The sequence below is a fragment of the Larus michahellis genome, chromosome 2 (genome assembly GCF_964199755.1).
Source record: "Larus michahellis chromosome 2, bLarMic1.1, whole genome shotgun sequence".
Classification (NCBI taxonomy): Eukaryota; Metazoa; Chordata; class Aves; order Charadriiformes; family Laridae; genus Larus; species Larus michahellis.
The window spans coordinates 164,836,701-164,858,001 of record NC_133897.1 but is presented as its reverse complement, the minus strand read 5'-3'; the positions used below and the strand labels follow the sequence as shown (position 1 = coordinate 164,858,001).

Genomic DNA, 21,301 nt, shown 5'->3' with positions numbered 1-21,301 from the left:
ACTGACCCCCATCTCTCTACAGCCTCCTCCGCTAATGTCCTATTGATGTAGATTCCTGTAGCGTCTTATCTGAGATGCAGTGCTAAGTAAAAAGTAATAGAGCTGCTGGCTTGCCAGCAGCATGTTTTAAACTGCATTTCATACAATATCAACATAGAAAAATGTCTTGTGTTAGCCTTGTCTTTGTGGAAAGCATGTTGAGCTTCTGCTGTGAAATAAAAATGTGACTCTAAAATCTATAAACAAATTCTTTTTGCAAGTGGCAGCATGCTTTCTTTGAATACGATTATTGACAGCGTTTCACACTAGGAAATGAAAGCCAGTTCTTCAGAATGACAGACCTCGGGTTTCAGGTGGAATTAAGTGCATGCTGTAGCGTTGTCGCCTTCATTCTTGGTAGCCGTGATGCTTTCCATCTCCGCGGATTCTACTTGTACTATGTGCCCTTGCTCATAACATGGCAAATAACAGCCTGAATGCTTTAGCCTGAAAATATTATGAAAATACTCAGTCTTGAACCTGTACAACTCCTAGTTGTGCTACACTGATCTGAGCGTATGTGTATGTCTAACAATGTATTTTTGGGAGCATTTGCTACACGCAATTGAAATGTGGTGAGTGGCTCAAGAGACAGTTCAGTGAAACATGGACACAAGCAAGGCAATTTGTCAGTTATGTGGCATTAATTTCATAGTGAAGGCAATTACAGTCAGTGTTTATTTGCTTTGAAGGAGTAGGTACTCATAGCCTTAGCAGCTTGCAAACTGAGCTGGATTGATGTGGGCACACAAACATCAGTGGATGTTGTGCCTTTCAAGGCCTAAGCCAGTGTTTTGGGGAGTAGCGTGGGTTACAGGGTATGTTTCTCTCACATTTTTCTCATCCTCCCTCTCACACCTGCTACACAGCATTTTTTACCCTTTCTTAAATGTGTTATCACAGAGGTGCCACCAGCAGAGCTGATGGGTCCTTTTTGGAGTTGGCCGGAGCCTGCTGTCTCTGACATGGAGCTACTCCTGGTCTCTTCTCACAAAGGCCACCCCTGCAGCACCCCTTGCTACCGAAACCTTGCTGCATAAACCCAATACATTTATCTAAGCAGTTGCTTTGGAAAGCGGTATTTTCTGTCACCCTTCCCTATTTTGGTTTATTGTTGAGTATTTTTATCTCGGAAATATTTTCTAGAAACAGTTTAGTTATTGAATAGTTATTGTTCTTGGTAGCACATGTACGGGGGAATGTTCACTGTGCTTTAAACCAATGTAGGTCTAAAACTTTACAGCTCTCGTTCTCCCCTATAAGCACACACTCTCAGGCTTATTTCTTTTTGCAGACTCCCATTTCGTCAGAGAAATATAACTTTATGTTCAGGCCATATATTTCCAAATAGACATTTTTTTACTGGAGACAGGAGTATATACTTTGTTGAAAATAATTGTTGAATGAAATTCATAAGCATTTATTATACATTATTGAAGATAACCCAAATAACCTATGTTTGTTTGAATGTTGCATTTTTAAGCAAAACCAAAGAAAACTTTTCTTACCGGTTGTTATAGAATCATAGAGTTGCCGAGGTTGGAAGGGACCTTTCAGATCATCGAGTCCAACCATCAACCTAACTCTGACAAAAGCCGTCACTAAACCATGTTTCTAAGCACCGTGTCTACCCGTCTTTTAAATACCTCCAGGGATGGTGCCTCAACCACTTCCCCGGGCAGCCTGTTCCAATGCTTGACAACCCTTTCGGTGTAGAAATTTTTCCTAATATCCAATCTAAACCTCCCCTGGTGCAGCTTGAGGCCAGCTTGAGGCCACTCCATCTTATCCTATGGTTTAGTAGCGTAATATAGTACCGTTATTTTAAGAATTAGATGGTTTTGACACAAGGTAACATCAAAAGTAATTTGTTTCTCTTCTTTGCCTTTGGTATTGTTTCACCTAATGTTTCAGAACGGGGCTTATTCACATAACAATGCTTTTATTAATAACCTTAACATGCTTGAGGCCAATTGTGTTGGGTATGTAGATTTACTAGTTAAATTGTATAAATTTGTATCTTGATAATGAAAAAATTAACAAAAAGCGGGTATAGACTGACACTTCAAAATTCTAAAAAGTCCAGAAAATCGTCTTGCTTAAGGTCACTTAGTTATGTTTGATCCATCCATTAAGGCTTCTGGAGCATAACTGTAAGCATTGTACACTAACATTAGCTGGCATTCCATTAGAGTTATTTCGTATAAATAAAAAACCCAAACAAGTAAATCTCTCGGCTATAACTTCATCTTAAACTTTTGTTACGTGTGAGTTTGCAATTGTTTTTTAATTCATTTTCAACAAACCTATTTTCTAGAAAAGAAAGATGTAACACAGAGCTTGGAAAGCTACACAGCAAAATGCCCTGGTACAATGGAATTCATCACCCTTCCAGATGGTTTGAAGTTACCTCCTGTTCCCTTTACCAAATTGCCTATTGTGAGGTAAGACTCCAAAATACAATCTTTAACTTTTCCACAGTACCTGTCAAATTTCAAAGGATACTGGAAGGATGTAGTCTTCTCAGTTTACGTAAGTTGTTCACGATGACATGGAAAAATGTCAAAATGTCAACTTGTTTTGAGAAGTTCCTGGGCAGAAATAGAGCCTTTGAGCAAAAAATGCTTTTTGTGGTCTTTAGTTTCAGAAGGAGAGAGGTTGGGGTTTTTTTTTGTTGTTTTTTTTTTCTTTTTTTTTTTTAACTGTCATTCAAGAGTTTCTGATACAATCAAAGAAAAGTATTTTGTAATTGCAGCTGAGATTTAAGTTAGATACTTGATCATATTGCAGGTCCGTGAGTTGGATGCTGTCTCCATCTGTGGAGCTTGGAACTCAGCTGGAACTGATGCCTTTTGTAGCTCTTCCTTTTCAGATGCTGCATTTTCAAGCTGGCACCTTCACTGGCCTCTTCTAAATCTCATGTTCCATTTTGGGCCTGTGTGCCAGGGCACATCATGCAGTCACTCTTAACGAGTAATGCCTTGGTTAGATTAAAGCCTAGCGTGAAGTATTAGAGGGAGTCAGAGAGAGAAGACAGCCATTGGGCATCAATAATAAAAGAAAAGGCTAAAACAAAATCTTTGTCAAGAAGTGGCTTTTTGAAGGAAACATAATTGCTATTCAGAAAAAAAATATGGTAGAAGTTATTGAAAAAAGTTCTGATGGAGATTTGAGTTCTTAGTGGGATGTCATCCAACATTTCATGAAGCAAGACTTCTGGTATCACAAAGAGATAATAAAGCATATAACCAAAGAGTGAAAATTCTATTTATTTTCAGATTACTCTTATTCTCTAAAATGAAAATGAATATTTTACTCTATGACCATTTTTCATGCTACAACTAGTTTCACTGTGTTCTCTCTAACTTTGTTTGGTTTTTTTTTTTTTTCATATTTACTGATGGAAAGAGACCTTGTCTATTTGTAGTGCGTTTAACACAATGGGTCTCTTCACACTAACAATTTGTGGTGTGGGAGGTGCTTGCTTAAGGTGCAGGTTTGACAGGAGCACGTGGCCAATCACATGCTGCGCCGCATCAAAAGAAGCGTGGCCAGCAGATCCAGAGAGGTGATTCTCCCCCTCTACTCTGCTCTCGTGAGACCCCACCTGGAGTGCTGTGTCCAGCTCTGGAGCCCTCAGCACAAGAAGGACATGGACCTATTGGAGTGGGTCCAGTGGAGGGCCACGAAGATGATCCGAGGACTGGAGCCCCTCTGCTTGTGAGATCAGGCTGAGAGTTGGGGTTGTTCAGCCTGGAGAAGAGAAGGCTCCGGGGAGACCTTAGAGCCCCTTCCAGTACCTGAAGGGGGCCTACAGGAAAGATGGGGAGGGGCTGTTTGCAAGGGCACGTAGCAATAGGACGAGGGGCAAATCTAAACCCACTAGAGCAGGGTGGGTTTAGATTAGTCATTGGGATGAAGTTCTTTACAGTGAGGGTGGTGAGACACTGGAAGAGGTTGCCCAGAGAGGTGGAGGAGGCCCCACCCGTGGAGACATTCAAGGCCAGGCTGGATGAGGCTCTGAGCAACCTGATCTAGTTGAAGATGTCCCTGCTGACTGCAGGGGGGTTGGACTAGATAATCTTTAAAGGTCCCTTCTGATCCAACACATTCTGTGATTCTATGTGGTTGTACGTGGTCAGAGATGGAATTGTATGTGGAATCAGAATGGTCACACCGTTTCCAATGGTCTTTTGGGAACAGGGTTTTGTCTTCTGGTTGGACTAAGTACAAAGCTGTGCACTGATGAGCCACCTGGGTCACCCCACTTCTAGTGTGTGCTTACAGGGGAAAAATGCATCTTCCCTGAGGTCTTCCAGCATTTTCCCCTCAGTGGATCCAGTTAGCACTGACAAATCATCTAGGATGACTTTGCAGATACCTGCTTTGTGTTGCCTGCTCAGTGGTGCAGGGTGTACTTCGGAGTTGCAGCTGGTATCAGCTTCTTTGCTGGAAAACAGGCAATGTGGACGTATGATTCCCAAACCTTAACTGTTAGAAACAAAGCTACGTGTCACAATGGGAAAGTTATTTGACTAATTTATTATTGCCTGACCTTGATTGTTTTAGTTTCACAAAAAATCTATGTGTAGAGCTAAACTAGTCATATTTGAGTACCCTAGATCATAGAATCATAGGGTTGGAAGGGACCTCTGGAGATCATCTAGTCCAACCCTCTGCCAGAGCAGGGTCACCCAGAGCAGGTGGCACAGGAACATGTCCAGGCGGGTTTGGAATGTCTCCAGAGATGGAGACTCCACCACGGAATCATAGAATCATAGGGTTGGAAGGGACCTCTAGAGATCATCTAGTCCAACTCCCCTGCTAGAGCAGGATTGCCTAAAGCACATCCCTCAGGGCTGCATCCAGGCGGGTCTTGAAAATCTCCAGAGAAGGGGACTCCACAACCTCCCTGGGCAGCCTGTTCCAGTGCTCTGTCACCCTCACTGTAAAGAAGTTTTTCCGTGTATTTGAACGGAACTTCCTATGTTCTAGCTTGTGCCCATTGCCCCTTGTCCTGTCGCTGGGAACCATTGAAAAGAGCCTGGCTCCGTCCTCCTTAAACCCACCCTTTAGGTGCTTGTAAACATTAATCAGGTCCCCCCTCAACCTTCTCTTCTCCAGGCTAAAGAGTCCCAGCTCTCTCAGCCTTTCCTCGTAAGGGAGGTGCTCCAGTCCCATAATCATCTTGGTTGCCCTACGCTGGACTCGCTCCAGTAGTTCCCTGTCCCTCTTGAACTGGGGAGCCCAAAACTGGACACAGTACTCCAGTTGTGGCCTCACCAGTGCAGAGTAGAGGGGGAGAATGACCTCCCTCGACCTACTGGCCACAGTCTTCCCTATGCAGCCCAGGATGCCATTGGCCGTCTTGGCGACAAGGGCACACTGCTGGCTCATGGATAATTTGCTGTCTACCAGGACCCCCAGGTCCTTCTCCTCAGAGCTGCTTCCCAGCATGTCCGCCCCTAACATATACTGGTGTTTGGCATTCTTCCTTCGGGCACCTCTCTGGGCAGCCTGTGCCAGGGCTCTGACACCCTCAAAGGAAAGAAGTTCCTCCTCATGTTTAGGCAGAACTTCCTATGCTCAAGTTTGTGCCCATTACCTCTTGTCCTGTCGCTAGGCACCACTGAGAAGAGCCTGGCCCCATCCTCCTGACACCCGCCCTTTAAGTATTTATAAGCGTTGATAAGGTCCCCCCTCAGGATTCTTTTTTCCAGACTGAAGAGACGCAAATCCCTCAGCCTTTCTTCATAAGAGAGGTGTTCCAGTCCCCTCATCATCTTCGTAGCCCTTTGCTGCACCCTCTCCAGCAGTTCCCTGTCCCTCTTGAACCGGGGAGCCCAGAACTGGACACAGCACTCCAGATGTGGCCTCACCAAGGCAGAGTAGAGGGGGAGGATGACCTCCCTTGACCTGCTGGCCACACTCTTCTTGATGCACCCCAGGATGCCATTGGCCTTCTTGGCCATGAGGGCACATTGCTGGCTCATGGTCATCCTGTTGTCCACTGGGACTCCCAGGTCTCTTTCAGCTGAGCTGCTCTCCGGCAGGTCACCCCCAACCTGTACTGGTGCATGGATCATACATAGGTAGTCACTTCCAGGCTTTTCTTACCTAATTTGGATATCTGCTGTAGCATGAGTTGAATTACTGGAGTAGGTGCACTGTGTTGACTCATTTTCCATTGTCCTTAAAGGTGTCCAGTGACAAGTTCAGGTAACTGTGTCTGTGTGTTTAGACGAGTTCCTGGTAGGTACGTTCTGAAGGCAGGTTCCCAGCATGAAGGAGGACTCTATTTCTTCTCTTGAAAGCTTTTAGACAACAAACTTAGTGCAAGTTTTAACCTAGCTTTTTTTTTTTTGGGGGAGAAAAATTAACTAGTATTAAAAAAATTGAAGTTAATTAAGCTAACTGTAATAGTCCTTTCTGGTACTTCAATTATGTGATTGTAGAGAGAATTTAGAGCAAAAGCTTCCATGAAAACATTTTAAAGGCAAATTACTTTCTTTTGAGAGCAGGAGTGCTGTCAGACACTTAGTGCCTCTTGCAGATCTCTGTTCTAGGAATAAACTTAGTATTACACAGTATAAAACCAGAATTCCCTTCTGTAATCTGGCTGCGTACCATCTCTGTCTGCCTTGGCTGGCAAATACCTGCAGAAACACGATGCTTCAGGTTCCCTTATGAATCTAACCCTTAACTTGGGCTAAAAAAGCAGCATTGTGTTTAGCTGTAAAGTGTCAAATCCTGACTTAGTCTCAGGTTTTTGCTTTTTGCTTAAGTTTTAAACCGTGGAGGAGGTGGATTGTACTGGGTGTATCCCATTGTGCTTTTTTGTTCTTCTCCATCCTGAATACTGAAGAAAATTCAAGTCTGGAAGATACGGGAAATGCTGATTTGAATCCTTTATTTATTTAATAATTTATTCATTTTTAATAAGAGTTATGTATATAGAGGCCCGTCAGAACTTTGGCAAGAGATTACCAAGACTTCAACGGGAAAGGCTCTGCCTTGCTTTAAATGTTTTGTATGCTGAGAGAAGGGGATAAACACATTATATTTACTTTGTTATTCCTCGGCCGAGCTTTAAGAAACTGCTCACCATCCAGGTGCTTCGTTTACCTGGTCCGTTTGTGCTGACCTGGCCGTACTCGAAGCGTTGAAAATAGTTGCTTCTGTTTTGCCATGGGGTGAGAATCCCAACATCAGCATTATTTAACAGTTAAGAGTTGCTGGTTGTGCTCCTCTGCCCCCTTCCCCTTCTTGTCTTTTGTAAGTTCTATAAAAGCCACAGTGATAAAAAGCTGTAATCCAAAAAAAAAATTAGTTGCATCTAAATATAAAGCCTCCACTTACATCTATGCAGCAGGTCTGGTGTGTTGTAAAGCTGTCCAGGTAGTTGGAAAATAGCCATAGTGCAGAGCTCTTTGAGCTAAATCATGCTAATTTTTGAGACAGAAATTATAAAGGTGTGGAAACGTGGTTTTGATCGGTGTTGAATAACTAAGCTTAGGGTTCAATCCATGCTAGAGCCCTCTAGAAACGTACATATGCGCTGGTGATGATGACTTCTATTTACTGTTGGCATTTCATGGTCTGCTAGTTTTTAATGCATTTAATGTGGGGTGCTTATTTTAGATGCAGATTTCTTAATCAAAATACCATCAAACATTGAAATGCCGCAATGAAATTGGAATATAGTTGCCCTGTTACCTTTTTCTCCCCCGTACCTATAAAGCAATAGAAGAGATTGGGCTTGGCAAAATCTTTATATTCCGTTACTCATGCGAACTAGTAGTTAATGTCTAGTTGTCCTTTCTTTAAGTATGTTTATAGTCTTTCTTTTTTGTGTGTGTATCATGTCTTTCAGCTAGAAGCTTGGTCTGCTATTGATGCACTTTAAATCTTATCATATTTTTATGTATTTTCTTTTAGCCTTTGGAATGTTGGGATTTTTTTTTTTTGACATTTCGAACGTAAGTAGTACAATCTGGAAAGCTCCTTGCTGAATTTTTATTTATTTAATGAAGCTTCAGAAATTAAAAGCGTGTTGGATTGGCAAGTATTCCATTACAGCATACTGTGAAATCATCAGCTAGTATTTTCTCAAATACAAATAGAACAATTTATTGTCTTTCTAGTCGAATAGATACGCTGTTCCCATTTTTATAACTTACCTGTGCTGGAATTTATTTTCTTGCTAATATACTAAAAAGAAGAAAGAATTTTCTTCCTTTTTTCCGCTGATGTCTCTTAGTTGTCCTGATAGACTTTTTTTGCTACTTTAAATTTAGTTGGTGCCATTTTTTTTCCTTCATTCTGTTTACTTAGTGCAGTGGGGTTTTTTTAAATTACTTCCATTTCCCCTGTGAGCAAGGCTGGTTTTTAGTAACACAACTGTTTCCGAATACAAGATTTTGATCTTGTGGGTAGCTAGTGAAATTATTTTGCAATTCCAAATTGTAACTAATTTGAATTCTCGGGCTGGGCCAGGGACTAGAAAATGTACGTTAGTGAAGCTTTTCACACAAAGGAATTAAAACATTTGCCATGTTTCTATGTATGACCCGTGAGGGTATAGCTGTCTAATATGTAGTTGAGGAACATTCTATCCTCGCGGGAACACCCACGCGTTAAGATAAAAAAGGTTACTCACCAGTATTTATATAATAACGTTGGATGAGCCAAAGCACTTCTTTCTATATATAAAATAAAATTCCTTTTTATTAGCACTGTATCAAATTTAATGTTTGTTTCCTCAAATAAGTATCATTCGCATGTTTTGCTTTAAGTCGTGTTCTAATTTGTAGCAAAATACTATCAGAAGAGGTTTCAAAATATTAAATATTTAGGAATCTGTCATAGTTTCTCTCTATTCCTCAGGCTCGTTATCTGTTAGTTTGCGTTTGATTGTGATGCTGACGCTGAGCATCACCAACAGATAATATATGGATGTGGTTTACCTCTGGTTCTAAAATAGTTTTAGTGCTTTCTAGTAACTTCTTATCAGGTGTTTTATATCACAGAGGTAACACCTCTGTGTAGTGTTACTCTTACAGCTTCATTCTGTTTAAGCGGTAGCACGTTATCTTGAATGCTTGGGGTAATTTTAAAAAAACAAACTGTTTTCTTGTACGTACGTACGCACTCTTTATTAGTGGGCTGTTGATGCTGTTCTTTAACATGCTGAGCACTTACATGATTTTTCATGTTCTCAGTAATAGTTTATTGTTTTGAAATTAAGTATAATTCTGTAACTTTGGCAGGTGAATGGCTTCAGTTATATCCTGTGAATGATGCAAAACTCTCTTTTAATGTGTGAAAGAATAATTGCCTGCTTTTCAGAACGAAGGCACTTGATTTTAAGTTGTTTCTATGACCTTTACAGCTGAGCAAGGCAGGTTTCTTTCTTAGTGCCCTACTGGTCTTGTCATAGTATTTGAAGAACTTCATAAAAGATGACAATATAATCACGTAGCGTAACATTCATAATCTTCTCGGTTTATTATTGGAATTATCATAGAATTCTGGTGAGGTAAGTTTTGCTGTGGGAGGTGGATGTAGGAAATGGGGGAAGAAGGGAGTTAATCTTTGAACAAGTTGGGGTTTTCTTGCAGTCTTGCGCTTGGTCTCTTAATTGGTTTTAGAAGTCTCCTACGGTTTTAGCTAGACTCTGTTGTTGTTCGTCTTGGTACGTGCCTACCATATCTTTAAATATCTTTTAAAAGGTTACTGCTGGAAAGTTTTGTAAGCGTTTTATTTAATTCCTGCCTGTCTACCTGAGTGTGGTGGGATGCCTCTAGCAATTAGCAAAAAATGTTGTTTTATTCTACAGGATATTTTTTTTTTAGGTGAAAACCAAATTTTTAAAAAGTTGGAGATTTAATCCATGCGTGACTGTAAAGGGGAGATTCTTGTCTCTTGATGACATTCCTAATTAAAAGCACAAATACTTCAAGCTTAATAGACGGTAGCAAAATAGCTATGATCTGAATGGTGCCTTTATTCACCGTTTGTTTGTCCTTTCCTCACTCTGAGTAGCTAGGATTCTTACAGGCTTTTAAAATGCTGCTACTTTTACTGAATATCCACTAATGTATTGCTTGTTCTTATGCGCAATATTTAATCTTTAATTTCCCATCAGCATCGGAACGGCCAGTGATTTCCCTGCCTGGTATAGTTTGGGTTTAAGTTAAATATTGGGTTGATTTCTGCACAGGACGTGTGGTGTGTCTGTTGTTCAGTCTGCTCTTAGCTTGGAAACTAGTAGCTGGATTTCAGATCACCAATCCGGCTAGTTTTGGTTTTGCTGGTTTCAGCAGAAGGATGTTTTCCTTTGGTATTTGTTTTCTGAGATCTTTCTGAAACTTTGCTTTTAGTTTCCTTGGGTTGGTATTACTTTCTTTTGTACTGTAGGTGTTTACTTTACACTTTCCATTTCAGGTACTTTCATCAGTGTCTACATAGAGTGTCATTTAGTATTTATTGGTTCATTTTTAACACTACCATGTATTATAAAATAAAACAGAATAAATAAAATACCATAAAACTGTTTTTACTCAACAGGTCTGTGAAGCTCTTGAACCTCCCAACCAGTCTCCGACCTCACAAAATGAAAAGTTTACTTGGTCAGAATGTATCAACCAAAAGCCCCTTCATATATTCTCCAATTATTGCACACAGTCGTGGGGAAGAACGAAATAAGAAAATTGGTAAGAATATTTTGCAGTATTTCCCATTGTTTTGTTAAATTAGAAAATCTCTTTTGGTCAAGGAAAGCAAACCTGAACATTGCTTTCTTCTATTTGAAATAATCTGCCTTTTAGCCTGAAGTTCTACAGGAGCCAAGCTTTGTTCTCCGTGGGAGAGTTTCAAATTCAAAAGAGGAATAAAGTCTCAGAGATGCTAAAATTGACGTTCAGAGCAGATAAACTAGTTTTATTTCCTTATCAAACAAAAGAGAAATTAAGGGAAAATTTAGTTCTGACAGTCTTTGGCAGCAGCCAGCTTAGGCGGGTATCAGGTGTGGTGCCCTGAGCTAGATGGGCACCTCGCTGAGACGCTTGGAGAAAAGTTGCAAATCCACAGGAAACTGGACTGTGCTAGTTCGTCACCCAGAGAATTATTTATTTATTTGTTTTTGGCTAATAGCGAGAGACCGTTGGGATTTTAAAACTGGTTTTCAGTTTATCTCTTTCAGGAGAAAAAAAAAAATGCATCTCGTTGACATCCTGTTATGATTTCACTTAAACTCAGAATGGTTAACTCTCTGATTCGTCAGTTTTTCTTAAAGGCAGTTCAGCAAAAATCAAAAAAGCCTTATAAACAATGTTTAGAATACTATAGTCACTTTCTGCTAGAGGATTATTTCGTTTATTATAAAGCTCTTCAGTGCAGTAATTATGCCATTGGAAATAGATGACAAGGCTTGTTTCAAATCCTGGATTAAGTTACAAATATTAGTAGTCCTTTTTGTTGCTTTTGTGCATATCACATGCGTGAAAATCTTTAACATAATCATTAGCGTCAGCACAAAATTGACTTGTGCGACTATGGAATAGAACTGATTGCAAAAACTTGAATACAGAAATTTGCAGAATGGTTTTTATCTTAATTTGGCTCCTTGTGTTACTGGCTTCAGTACTGTGTAATCACCAGAAAAAAGTAGGAAAATAGTACTTTGAAATGTCATCGAGGTTTGTTAAATTTTCCTTATCATATTTTGAATTGTAAAATACTAAGCGTTTAGCAAGTCATCGTCAGTAGTGGCTCCAACTAATTCTTCAAGTAGGTAGGTCAGGAACAAGTCAGAGCAGAAACTTCTGAGTAGGACGAGCGTGTGTGTTCCCCAGCACCTCAACTTCATTTTCCGTCCCCTGCTTCCCGCCCCTTCCCAGCGTGAATGCACCTGAGAGAGATGGGGAAAGCTTTCCAGTTCCCCTGTTCTCCGTTTCTCTTGTTTGGGGTAGGGTATTTGTATTGTAGCGTATTGCATCGCTCTCTGGGACTCCACCATTCTTGTCTCCTTTTTTACCCTTCCGACCGTCCTCTTTCACCTGCTGTTAAAATTAATTTTCTCCAGCAGTGCAACAACCGCTTGGTTTGTCCATCTGGATTGTTCCTGGGCGGCAGAGCCAGTACTCAGAGAATCTCTGTACAGTTTCTTCATTCTATCATGTGAGGCCTCAGGCTTTTTTCCACACAATCTTCTAGATTAGATGTTCATAGAATCACGGAATTGTCTAGGTTGGAAGGGACCTTTCAGATCATCGAGGCCAACCAAAATGTTGGTCTTAACCTGTCACGGAATCACAGAATGGTAGGGGTTGGAAGGGACCTCTGGAGATCATCTAGTCCAACCCCCTGCCAGAGCGGGGTCACCCGTCTGCGTTGTGGCCCCCTGATGATGATTAAGATGATATCCCTCACCTTGAGAAGAACACGCACGTTTTCTGGTTTGTTTTATGATGTGTAGTTTCAATACGTAGTTGAAACATGAGGAATGAGGAGATATGCGGAGGTATGGATTATTATCTGTCAGTTTGGTTGGACAAGGTTCAGTGCTACTCTGCTGCGGTACTACTCTGATTTCAAAAGCTAAAGGATAAGAAACTAAAAAAATGAATAAGAAATAAGAATTAAGTAAAGGGTAAGAAATTTTAAAAATGTAGACGTGTGGGAACATCTTAAAGTGCTTTCTCCTTAAAGAAATATATCTTTGGAAAATAGCTTGTATTATTCCCCTTAATTTTGTTTAAAAATTAATCACAGTTAAATTTTCAATGTTTAATCTCTTAGGTATACCTTGTCATGTTTTTTTTTTTTTTTTTCATTTAAATAAACCTTATTGCTAGTCTCGTCAAACAGTTGTATTGTGGAGAATTCTTGTTCCTTGATGAACACAAAAGGAACCTGCATTTTTTTTTTTTTTTTAAACAGTTCCAGTTAGGATTTGTTTATGTGCTGTGTGCGCCGTAGGAGTTTTACATTATACAGGGTAATTTCTCCTTTTAGGTTTTATTTAGCCTAAGGAAGTGTCAGAACTGCTCGTGATCCTGTAAAGCATTTGTCTTTTGAAGTACCTGCACAGTGCATTCACTTGTGAAAGCCTGTAACGTTTCATTCAGAGTTTTGCGAACAAAAGAACAGACAAAACAAACCCAGATACTTCCTTTGCGATCAGCTGGGGAATTTAATGAACTTTGAAACTAATGAGAATATTTTAATGACATGTAACTAATTAAAACCAACAACAATAACAAATGAATTACGTGGAAACATGTAAGCCGCATTTTGGTTAAACTATTGTTACAGCAAAGGAAGTCAAGTACTGCTGACGAGCCAAAGGGAAACAAACCCTTTAGAAAGTCTTGGGGAAATGTTTTCAGCTTTCAGCCTGATAAGCTTTTCCGATTGGAATCAAGAAATGAGATAATTATATTCTGGTTAAATTGCTTTAATATTATGCTGGTCATAAGAAACAAACCCATTGATTTTTTTTTTTGACATAAAATGTTTTTTATTTTAAAGTGCTGATAGTCTAAAGCAGCAAGACTGTATAACATCGTTCCATTAGTAAATCTGTCAACTAATGTCATATCTATATTAGATGATATAAATATAGCTTTTTACCTAGGACTGTGTAACCTGATGTCACCTTTCCTTTCAAAAGCTTTCCCCCCAAGGAAGCAATTCTGTAGGTTGCCCTGGCAGCTTTTACATGGGTTAGTGACCTTCTGGAAAGGAAACCAGAGGCAGATAGTGAGATTTCAAGAAGTGGGAGTGTCTGTTTTGGTGGTTGTAGGGGCTAGTCATGTTTTCCGGTGGGAATGGGAAGACTGTATGTAGTATGTGTATATATATATATATATATATGTGTATGTGTATATATACACATATTACACACACATATATATATGTATATGTAGTACCTCCCTGCAAATAAATAATAGAGTCATACAACAGCTCAGGTTGGAAGGGACGTCGAAAGATCCTCTGGCCCAACATTTCACGGGAAAGGGAGCCTGGGTCAGATCATCTAGCACCCTGTCCAGTTGCATAGTGCAAAGCTCCAGTAATGTGGAGTCCACCCCGTCCCTGGGGAGGCTGTTCCAGTGAATGATTGTTCTCATTGTAAAGAAAATTCTCTCTTACATTGCGATGAAACCTGTGCTGGTACAACTTGTACCGATTGCCCCTTGCCTTCTCCATGCTGACTCCTTGTGAGAAGAGGGCCTCTGTCCTCTTTGTAGCCACCCTTTAAGTGCTGGAACACTATGATGAGATCCTCCCTGAGCCTGAACTCCTTCAGTCTTTCCTCATGGGGCAGTTTCTCCAGGCCCTTGATCATCTTGATGGCACTCCTTTGGACCCTCTCCAGTTCGTCTGTGGTTTCTTGAACTGGGGGGACCAGACTGGACCCAGTACTCCAGGTGCAGCCCGACAAGGGCTGAGTAGAGTGGAATGATCACATCTCTGTCTTTGCTAGCAATGCCCCGGCGGTTGCAGCCCACTTTCTGATTTGTCTTTGCTGCTGCAGCTGCGCACTGCTGACTCCTGTTCAGCTGGTTGTCCACCAGGACCCGCAGGTCCCTTCCAGCAAAGTTGCTCCCCAGCCATACAGAGATCCTGGCCTGTACTGGGCTCTCTGGTTATGTCATCCCGGGTGCAGGACCTTGCACTTGTCACAGCTGTGGACACTACCCCCCAGGTTCTTTAGTTTAAAGCAAGATTGACAAGCCAGCCAATCTGCTGGTGAAGATTCTCCTGCTTCTTGTGGGTGGGTGGGTCCTCTCCAATAGGCTGTATTTGTTGAAGGGCTTCCTGTGATCGTAGAAACCAAAGCCCTAGAGACAACACCAGCCGTGAAGCCGTATATTGATCTGCATGATGTGCCAACTTCTGCCTGCACCCCCATCTCTGACTGGCAAGGCAGAGAAGAAAATCACTTGGATGCCTCTACCCATTACTTGGGCCTCCAAGGCTCTGAAGTCCTTCTTGATCTTGCCCAGGTCTTGCTCTGCAATGTCATTGGTGCCCACATGGAAAAGAAGCAGGGGACAGTAGTGTCTGCTTTTAACCAGCTGTTGCAGTCATCTCTCTGTGACATCCCAGATCTTGACTCCTGGCAAGCAGCAAACTGCCGCTGACTGCAAACCCGGCTGGCAAACGTGTGCCTTGGTGGCTTTCAGCAGAGAGTCACCTGCTGCTAGCACTTGGTGCTTCCTTTTGTGGCTTTTACTGCGTGCTGCTGGTGTGGCTTCTCCCTGTGCATCTTGCTCGTGGGTTTTGTACTCTGCCAAAACTTCCTATCAGTTGCCATCGGTAGATATACATGTCAGTATCTATGCCAGCCTCGGCTTCCCGCAGTTACAGTACTATTGTAAAGAGGCGGTTCAGGGAGTAATTCTGCACTGAAGGAGGGATCAAATCTGTAAAAATGAAGAGAAGAGCCTGGAATCCTTTCTTTTGTGAAGAAAAGGCAGATTAAAGGATCAGACAAATTAATGGTTTGTGTTTGCATAGAGATACTTCGATGAGATCAAGAGTTTCCAACATGTTTTTCTGGGAACTTAACTTATTCAGAATCACTTTTTCTGTGGTTGCATTGCAAGCATTTTCAGAAAAGACGTTCTTGTGGTAGTTGTTATAATGTGGAAATTAATTTAGAAGGACTGAAGTGCCTCCTTTGGCTCCTGCAAGGTTGATGTAGTTAACCATAATGGGGCTTCAGGGCTTAGATACCTTTGAAGCTCCGTACGTACTTCTGCAGAGGAGGAACCAGCTCTTTTGGGGACTGCAGAATGCATAAGGCATCGTGGGCACTAATAAGCAGTTAAATAAAAAGAAATTTACAGAACACCTCATACAATGGGGCTTTTGAAGGTTCTGTTTTAATCATCGGTTTTGCTTTTCAGGTTTCATAGTAACATAACCTGTTAGTATCTCTGAATGTATGTTTTTAATTTCCGCTGGCATTAACTGGAGTTAAACATTTGCATTAAGTACATGTCCCTTGAGCTCTCTAATATTACTTGCAAAGTGTAATCAGATAGTAAATGATTGTGAATGTACAATTAGAGTACAGATGGTTTCAATTGTAAATTACAGTCTTAATATTAGTAATCCTGGTTTTTTTACACTTTCTAATATTCTGGTAAAAAAGCATCAGTAAAGTATGTTGAAACTGTTGAGTAAACTAGTAAAAGTTAATCCATGTATGTTACAGATTAGGTTGTAGTCATGATTTATTTGACAAATACAGTTAAACCACCTTTTTTTGTTTGGGCTGCAGGTCCTCAGCTTGTACGGAGAAGTATATAAGCTTGTATATCGTGTCACGTTCAGTTTTAAGCCTGAACGTTGGCTGAATGTGGTTAACTATGAGGAGTTTGGAAGGCAGACAGGGTCTTGTGGGCTGAAAAGATTATGAAATGCTGATGTAAAATAATCTTTTGGCATTGAACAGTTCCTCAGAACTTGCCTCTCTGCTGCTGATGTCACTTCCATAAACTTCTCACCTCCTTAAATTAAGAAAAACAAACCAAAATTTAAATTTTTAATTTGGCAGGGTGAAGTGTCTTTAAAGTTGAACCTCTGTCACTTGTTAGGGAGATGCAAACGGGAAGTACAGCTTATTACCTGACCTGTTTATGTTCATCATCTTTCCTAAGCAATTTCACAAGTTACTAAATAATTTGTGTTATTGCTTAAGTCTCCATTTTGTGAGAAAAATCTGTATCTGTAGATCCTAGTGTCATCTTCCCCTCCCACGGCGTCTCCCAAACTATTTACTGTTTCCCAAAGAAAATTAGTGGGAGGAAACTAAGGTGGCACTTGCTGGTGAGCAGTTGTTTCCTTCTTAATTTAGAATGATCTTGTATTTACTACGTATCATCAGCTATGTCTATAGGAAGGTTTGTTTTGATTATTTTTAATTTCCTTCTTCCTCTTGTGTTCATTCCTTATCTGGTTGCTTTTTATCTGGGCCTTAATTATCCAAGGCGATGTACACTCTCTACCTAACTCCAAGTACGTAAGCCTTTAAGTGTTTAGCATTAAGGATGTGTTAAAAGTAGTGTTTTGAATTGATGCCTGAGTTAATTTTGTCAATGCGACGTTGGCACACTGGGCTTTGGAGCACTATTTCTGTATTAATGAAACCTTCCGGTCCTTTAAGCCATTGCTTTGCCTGTGATTTATAGCTTGTGTCCCACACTGCGCTTGAACAGGACTTGGGCTGTGAAGATTATACAGAGGTGTTAGTGTAGAACATACAGATAATATGGTGATCTGACAGCTCAGCTGATGCTTCTTTTGTATAACACTGTGACGAGGTCATTCTTGCATTAATTCTGTAATCGTTTCACGTAGATTTCCAGTGGGTCCAGGGAGATGTATGTGAAGTTCAGTTGATGGTGTACAACCCTATGCCTTTTGAGCTCCGAGTGGAAAACATGGTATGTATCTTCCGAAATCTCCCCTTTTAATTCTGCATTCTGAAAAATTTCTCAGTTGAACTTTCAAATATGGTTTTCTAAAGAAATCGTTTTAAGCCAGTATGACCTCAGTTTAACAGTACTGTACTGTCAGTTTTCTCAAATCCGTTGGTAATGAGGTATTGAAATGAAAATCTGTGCCATTCAGAGTGTTTAAATGTTTTACCGCTAGTGACCCGTAAATCAATTCTGTACCTTTCTGCATTGACTAGAACTCATGCTACATAATTTACATATACTGGTTTTCAAGTATTAATTATATAGCGAAACCTAATAATTAGTGTATACTTGCTGCTGTAATTTAAAAATCTGCATTCGTCCTAGCTTTTCAAATTCCCATTTTGACCACATTTTTAAAAATTTGAGGGATTAAAATAGTTAGTTCTGAGCTTTGTTTCCTCATAGAAGCTTCAGCTCATGGATCTGCTGTTCCCAGGGATACGCGTTATTTGAAACCACCATAAGGTGAAATGATCAGGAGGGAGGAAAAAAAGGCTAAAATACCAGAGAAGATTGTAAGGTTAGAAGGATCACGCTGAAGCCCTCTATGACTTCAGTCGACTGCTTGCAGTGTATCCTGAAACAAAGTCAGTTTTTTCCCCTCTTTAGGCCAACCAACAGGATTTTTTTCTTTTTCAATTTTTACCCATTTAAAGGTTAAAAGTCCTCTAACTACCAAACAAACTGACTTAATCTTCACCCAGCCCTAATCCAGTGTTGTCCTTTATGTTAAATATTTTTACCTTTAATATTGCTTTAAAAACTAAATCCCGTCTCTTAGAGCCCGTTGTTCTCTTAGCTAAGCGAATCAGCGTATATTTATTTACCCTGGATTTTTGTGTGGTTTTTTTATTGATTGGTCTACTGCAGTGGCTAGTCAAACAATTTGACCTAAATTACTGATAATATGCCACGTATTATAAAGCGTTTTTCCATGGGAACTGAACAGGCCCAAAGGTTGTGCTTATAGCATAATAAACGTAATAAAAGTCATTCTTGGAAGCTAACACGCTGGCTTCTTCAGCAGCGTTTTATCTAACCCTCACAGAAGTATTCCAAATTGTTAGGAATGAATAGAAAAAGTAATTGTAAAGCTGCCCGTTAGAAAGGACTCCATGTAGGAATTAATTTATTTAAGAACATCGTGATTTATAGTCTAATTTGTATTGTGTAAGTAATGACGTAATTATATATTCAAAAAACTGGAGGTTTTGATAACTACTTAATTTTTTAACGAGGAAATTTCTTATGAGTGCTTACGTACACTTAAGAAGTCAGAATACAGTTGTTTGCATAGATGTGCACTTCCTCCATTCCCTGAGCAAATTAATTGTAGTAGCGAATACTTCTTTTTACTGTTAGCGTGATAAGTTTCGATCTTTGAATTAATACTGAATTTTGGTTTCATTGGTAAGCATAAGAGGAAGCAGGCATGCAAACTAGATACAAATAATTGAAGTGATTAACATAATTCTTTAGTCAGTGCTCCATAAATAGAGTGCTTTGAGAAATTCTGCTCTGCGCTAATGTCATCTCGTTGGTAGAAATTAGTTGATTTTGCTTGATTTGCCCGTGGTACTAAGACCGTAGCCAGCAAGCCGAGAAAAGTAATTATTCCCCTCGATTTGGCATTTGAGAGACAATATCTTTAGAACCGAGGCCAGTTTTGAGCTCCCTGGACAATAGAAATATTGACATCCTGGTGTCGGTCCAGCAGCGTTACCAAGATGCTAGGCAGGCTGAGGCGTATGACAGATGAGGACAGGTTCAAAGAGCTGCATCTCTTCAGTTTGTAGAGGAGAAGAATATTGGGGTAATTCCTATCGCTTTCCTCGATCCCAAAATGGGAAGGTGCAGTGAAAACGGAGCCAGGCTCTTCCCAGAGGTGCCCAGCGTAAGGGTGCGAGTCAGTGAACACGGTGCAGCACTGGAAAACTTGCCTAATAAAAAAATTCCCCTTTTCCAATTATGAGGGTGATCGTACGCTGGAACTGGTTGCCCAGAGAGCAAGTGGCCTCTCCATCTTTAGAAATCTTCAAAACTCAAGTGTAAAGGACAGTGAAAAACCGAAACAATCATCAAAGTTAGCCCTGTTTTGAGCAGTGGGCTGGGCAAGAGGACCTCTAGCATTTCCTTCCAGCCTAAGTTGTTCTGATTTTCCAGTCTCATCTGTGAGCCTTCTAGAATCTGGGAATAGTTATTACTTTATCACAAGAACAAAATCTTCTGTTTTTATTTTAATAATTAAAAGCATTGTTCAATATTTTAAAATAGTTTGGTTTATTATTGATACGTACTCATGCTTGCAGTCCGCATGCCCCCTTGTTGTCTGACTTCTCATCACGTATCACGTTCTTTCATATTATTCAGCCTCAGAATCATTTTCATGGCAAGCGTATCCTTTTCTGTCATTTAGTGGCAGCTTCAGCTTCTCTGTCCCATGACATTTTTCCTTCTGTCTGACTCAGCACCTTACTTTTGCAGTATGAGTAATTGTTCAAGCTTGTTTCTGATGACTGGCAGTCCTTCTTGGAGTTCTCCATTGCTTGCTTTCCTTTGTTCTTCACCCTTTTCATGGTTCTCTGTTTGTCAACATGTAACAAACTGTCCTGAAATAGAATCATAGAATAGATTGGGTTGGAACGGACTTTAAAGGCCTCTAATCCAGCCTCCAGCAATGAGCAGGGACATCTTCAACTAGATTGGGTTGCTCAGAGCCCCATCCAACCTGACCTGGAATGTTTCCAGGGATGGGGCATCTACCACCTTCCTGGGCAACCTGGGCCAGTGTTTCACCACCTTCAGCGTAAAACATTTCTTCCTTTTATCTCGTCTGAATCTCCTATCTTTTAGTTTAAAACCATTACCCCTTGTCCTATTGCAACAGGCCCAGCTAAAAAGTTTCTCCCCATGTTTCAGCCCCCTCTAAGTGTCGAAAGGCCACAATATGGTCTCCCTGGAACCTTCTCTTCTTCAGGCTGAACAACCCCAACTCTCATCCTGTCCTCAAAGCAGAGGTTCTCCGTTTCTCTGATCATCTTTGTGACCTCTTCTAGACCCAGTCCAACAGGTCTGTGTCCTTCTGATGTTGGGAGCCCCAGAGCTGGATGCAGCACTGCAAGGGGGTGTCTCACGAGAGCACAGTAGAGCAGCACAATCCCCTCCCTCATCTTGCTGGCCACACTTCTCTTCATGCAGCCCAGGATGTGGGGGGCTCTCTGGGCTGCGGGTGAACGTTGCTGGCTCATGTTGAGCTTCTCCTCCACCGACACCCCCAAGTCCTTCTCCTCAGGGCTGCTCTCCATCCCTTCATCCCCAGCCTGTATTGCTATCAGGCGTTGCCCTGACCCAGGTGCAGGACCCTGCGCTTGGCCTTGTTGAACCTCGTGAGGCGCGTCTATAGCCTTATTCCTTTTTTTCTAATTTTTCCCTTTCCCTCATCTTTCAGTTTATGATTTGGTGTTCTGTTAGCTTACTCGTTTCGTGTTAAATGAATGCTGGAAGCATCGATCCAGACTTTTCTTGTGATGCTTTTCCTAATATGTTATGTTTGTTATGGCTGGAAGTTGTGATGGTAAACAACAACTTTGTGTTGAGCAGGAGTTGTTAAGGAGGATGATTCCCCATGGAAAGGCTTCTCTAGCTTTTTTCATTATTTGAAGTATTCGTGCTAAGTATGTGTAGTTTAATTGAGGTATGCTTAAGTAAAAGAAGTTGAATTTTTAGACTTGACATGAGGCTGTGGAGACAAGACTTTGATC

General features: G+C 40.8%; 1 protein-coding gene across 4 annotated transcripts in view; it reads left to right on the top strand.

Annotated features, from left to right (window-relative positions):
* Positions 1–21,301, top strand: part of TRAPPC9 (trafficking protein particle complex subunit 9) — a 543,073-nt gene that overhangs the window by 47,610 nt on the left and 474,162 nt on the right. For all 4 annotated transcript variants that reach the window (XM_074577903.1, XM_074577902.1, XM_074577899.1 and 1 more), the window contains 3 exons: positions 2,357–2,483; positions 10,609–10,754; positions 17,416–17,501. In XM_074577903.1, the coding sequence (XP_074434004.1) occupies positions 2,357–2,483; positions 10,609–10,754; positions 17,416–17,501 (359 nt within the window). The remainder of the gene's footprint in view (positions 1–2,356; positions 2,484–10,608; positions 10,755–17,415; positions 17,502–21,301) is intronic.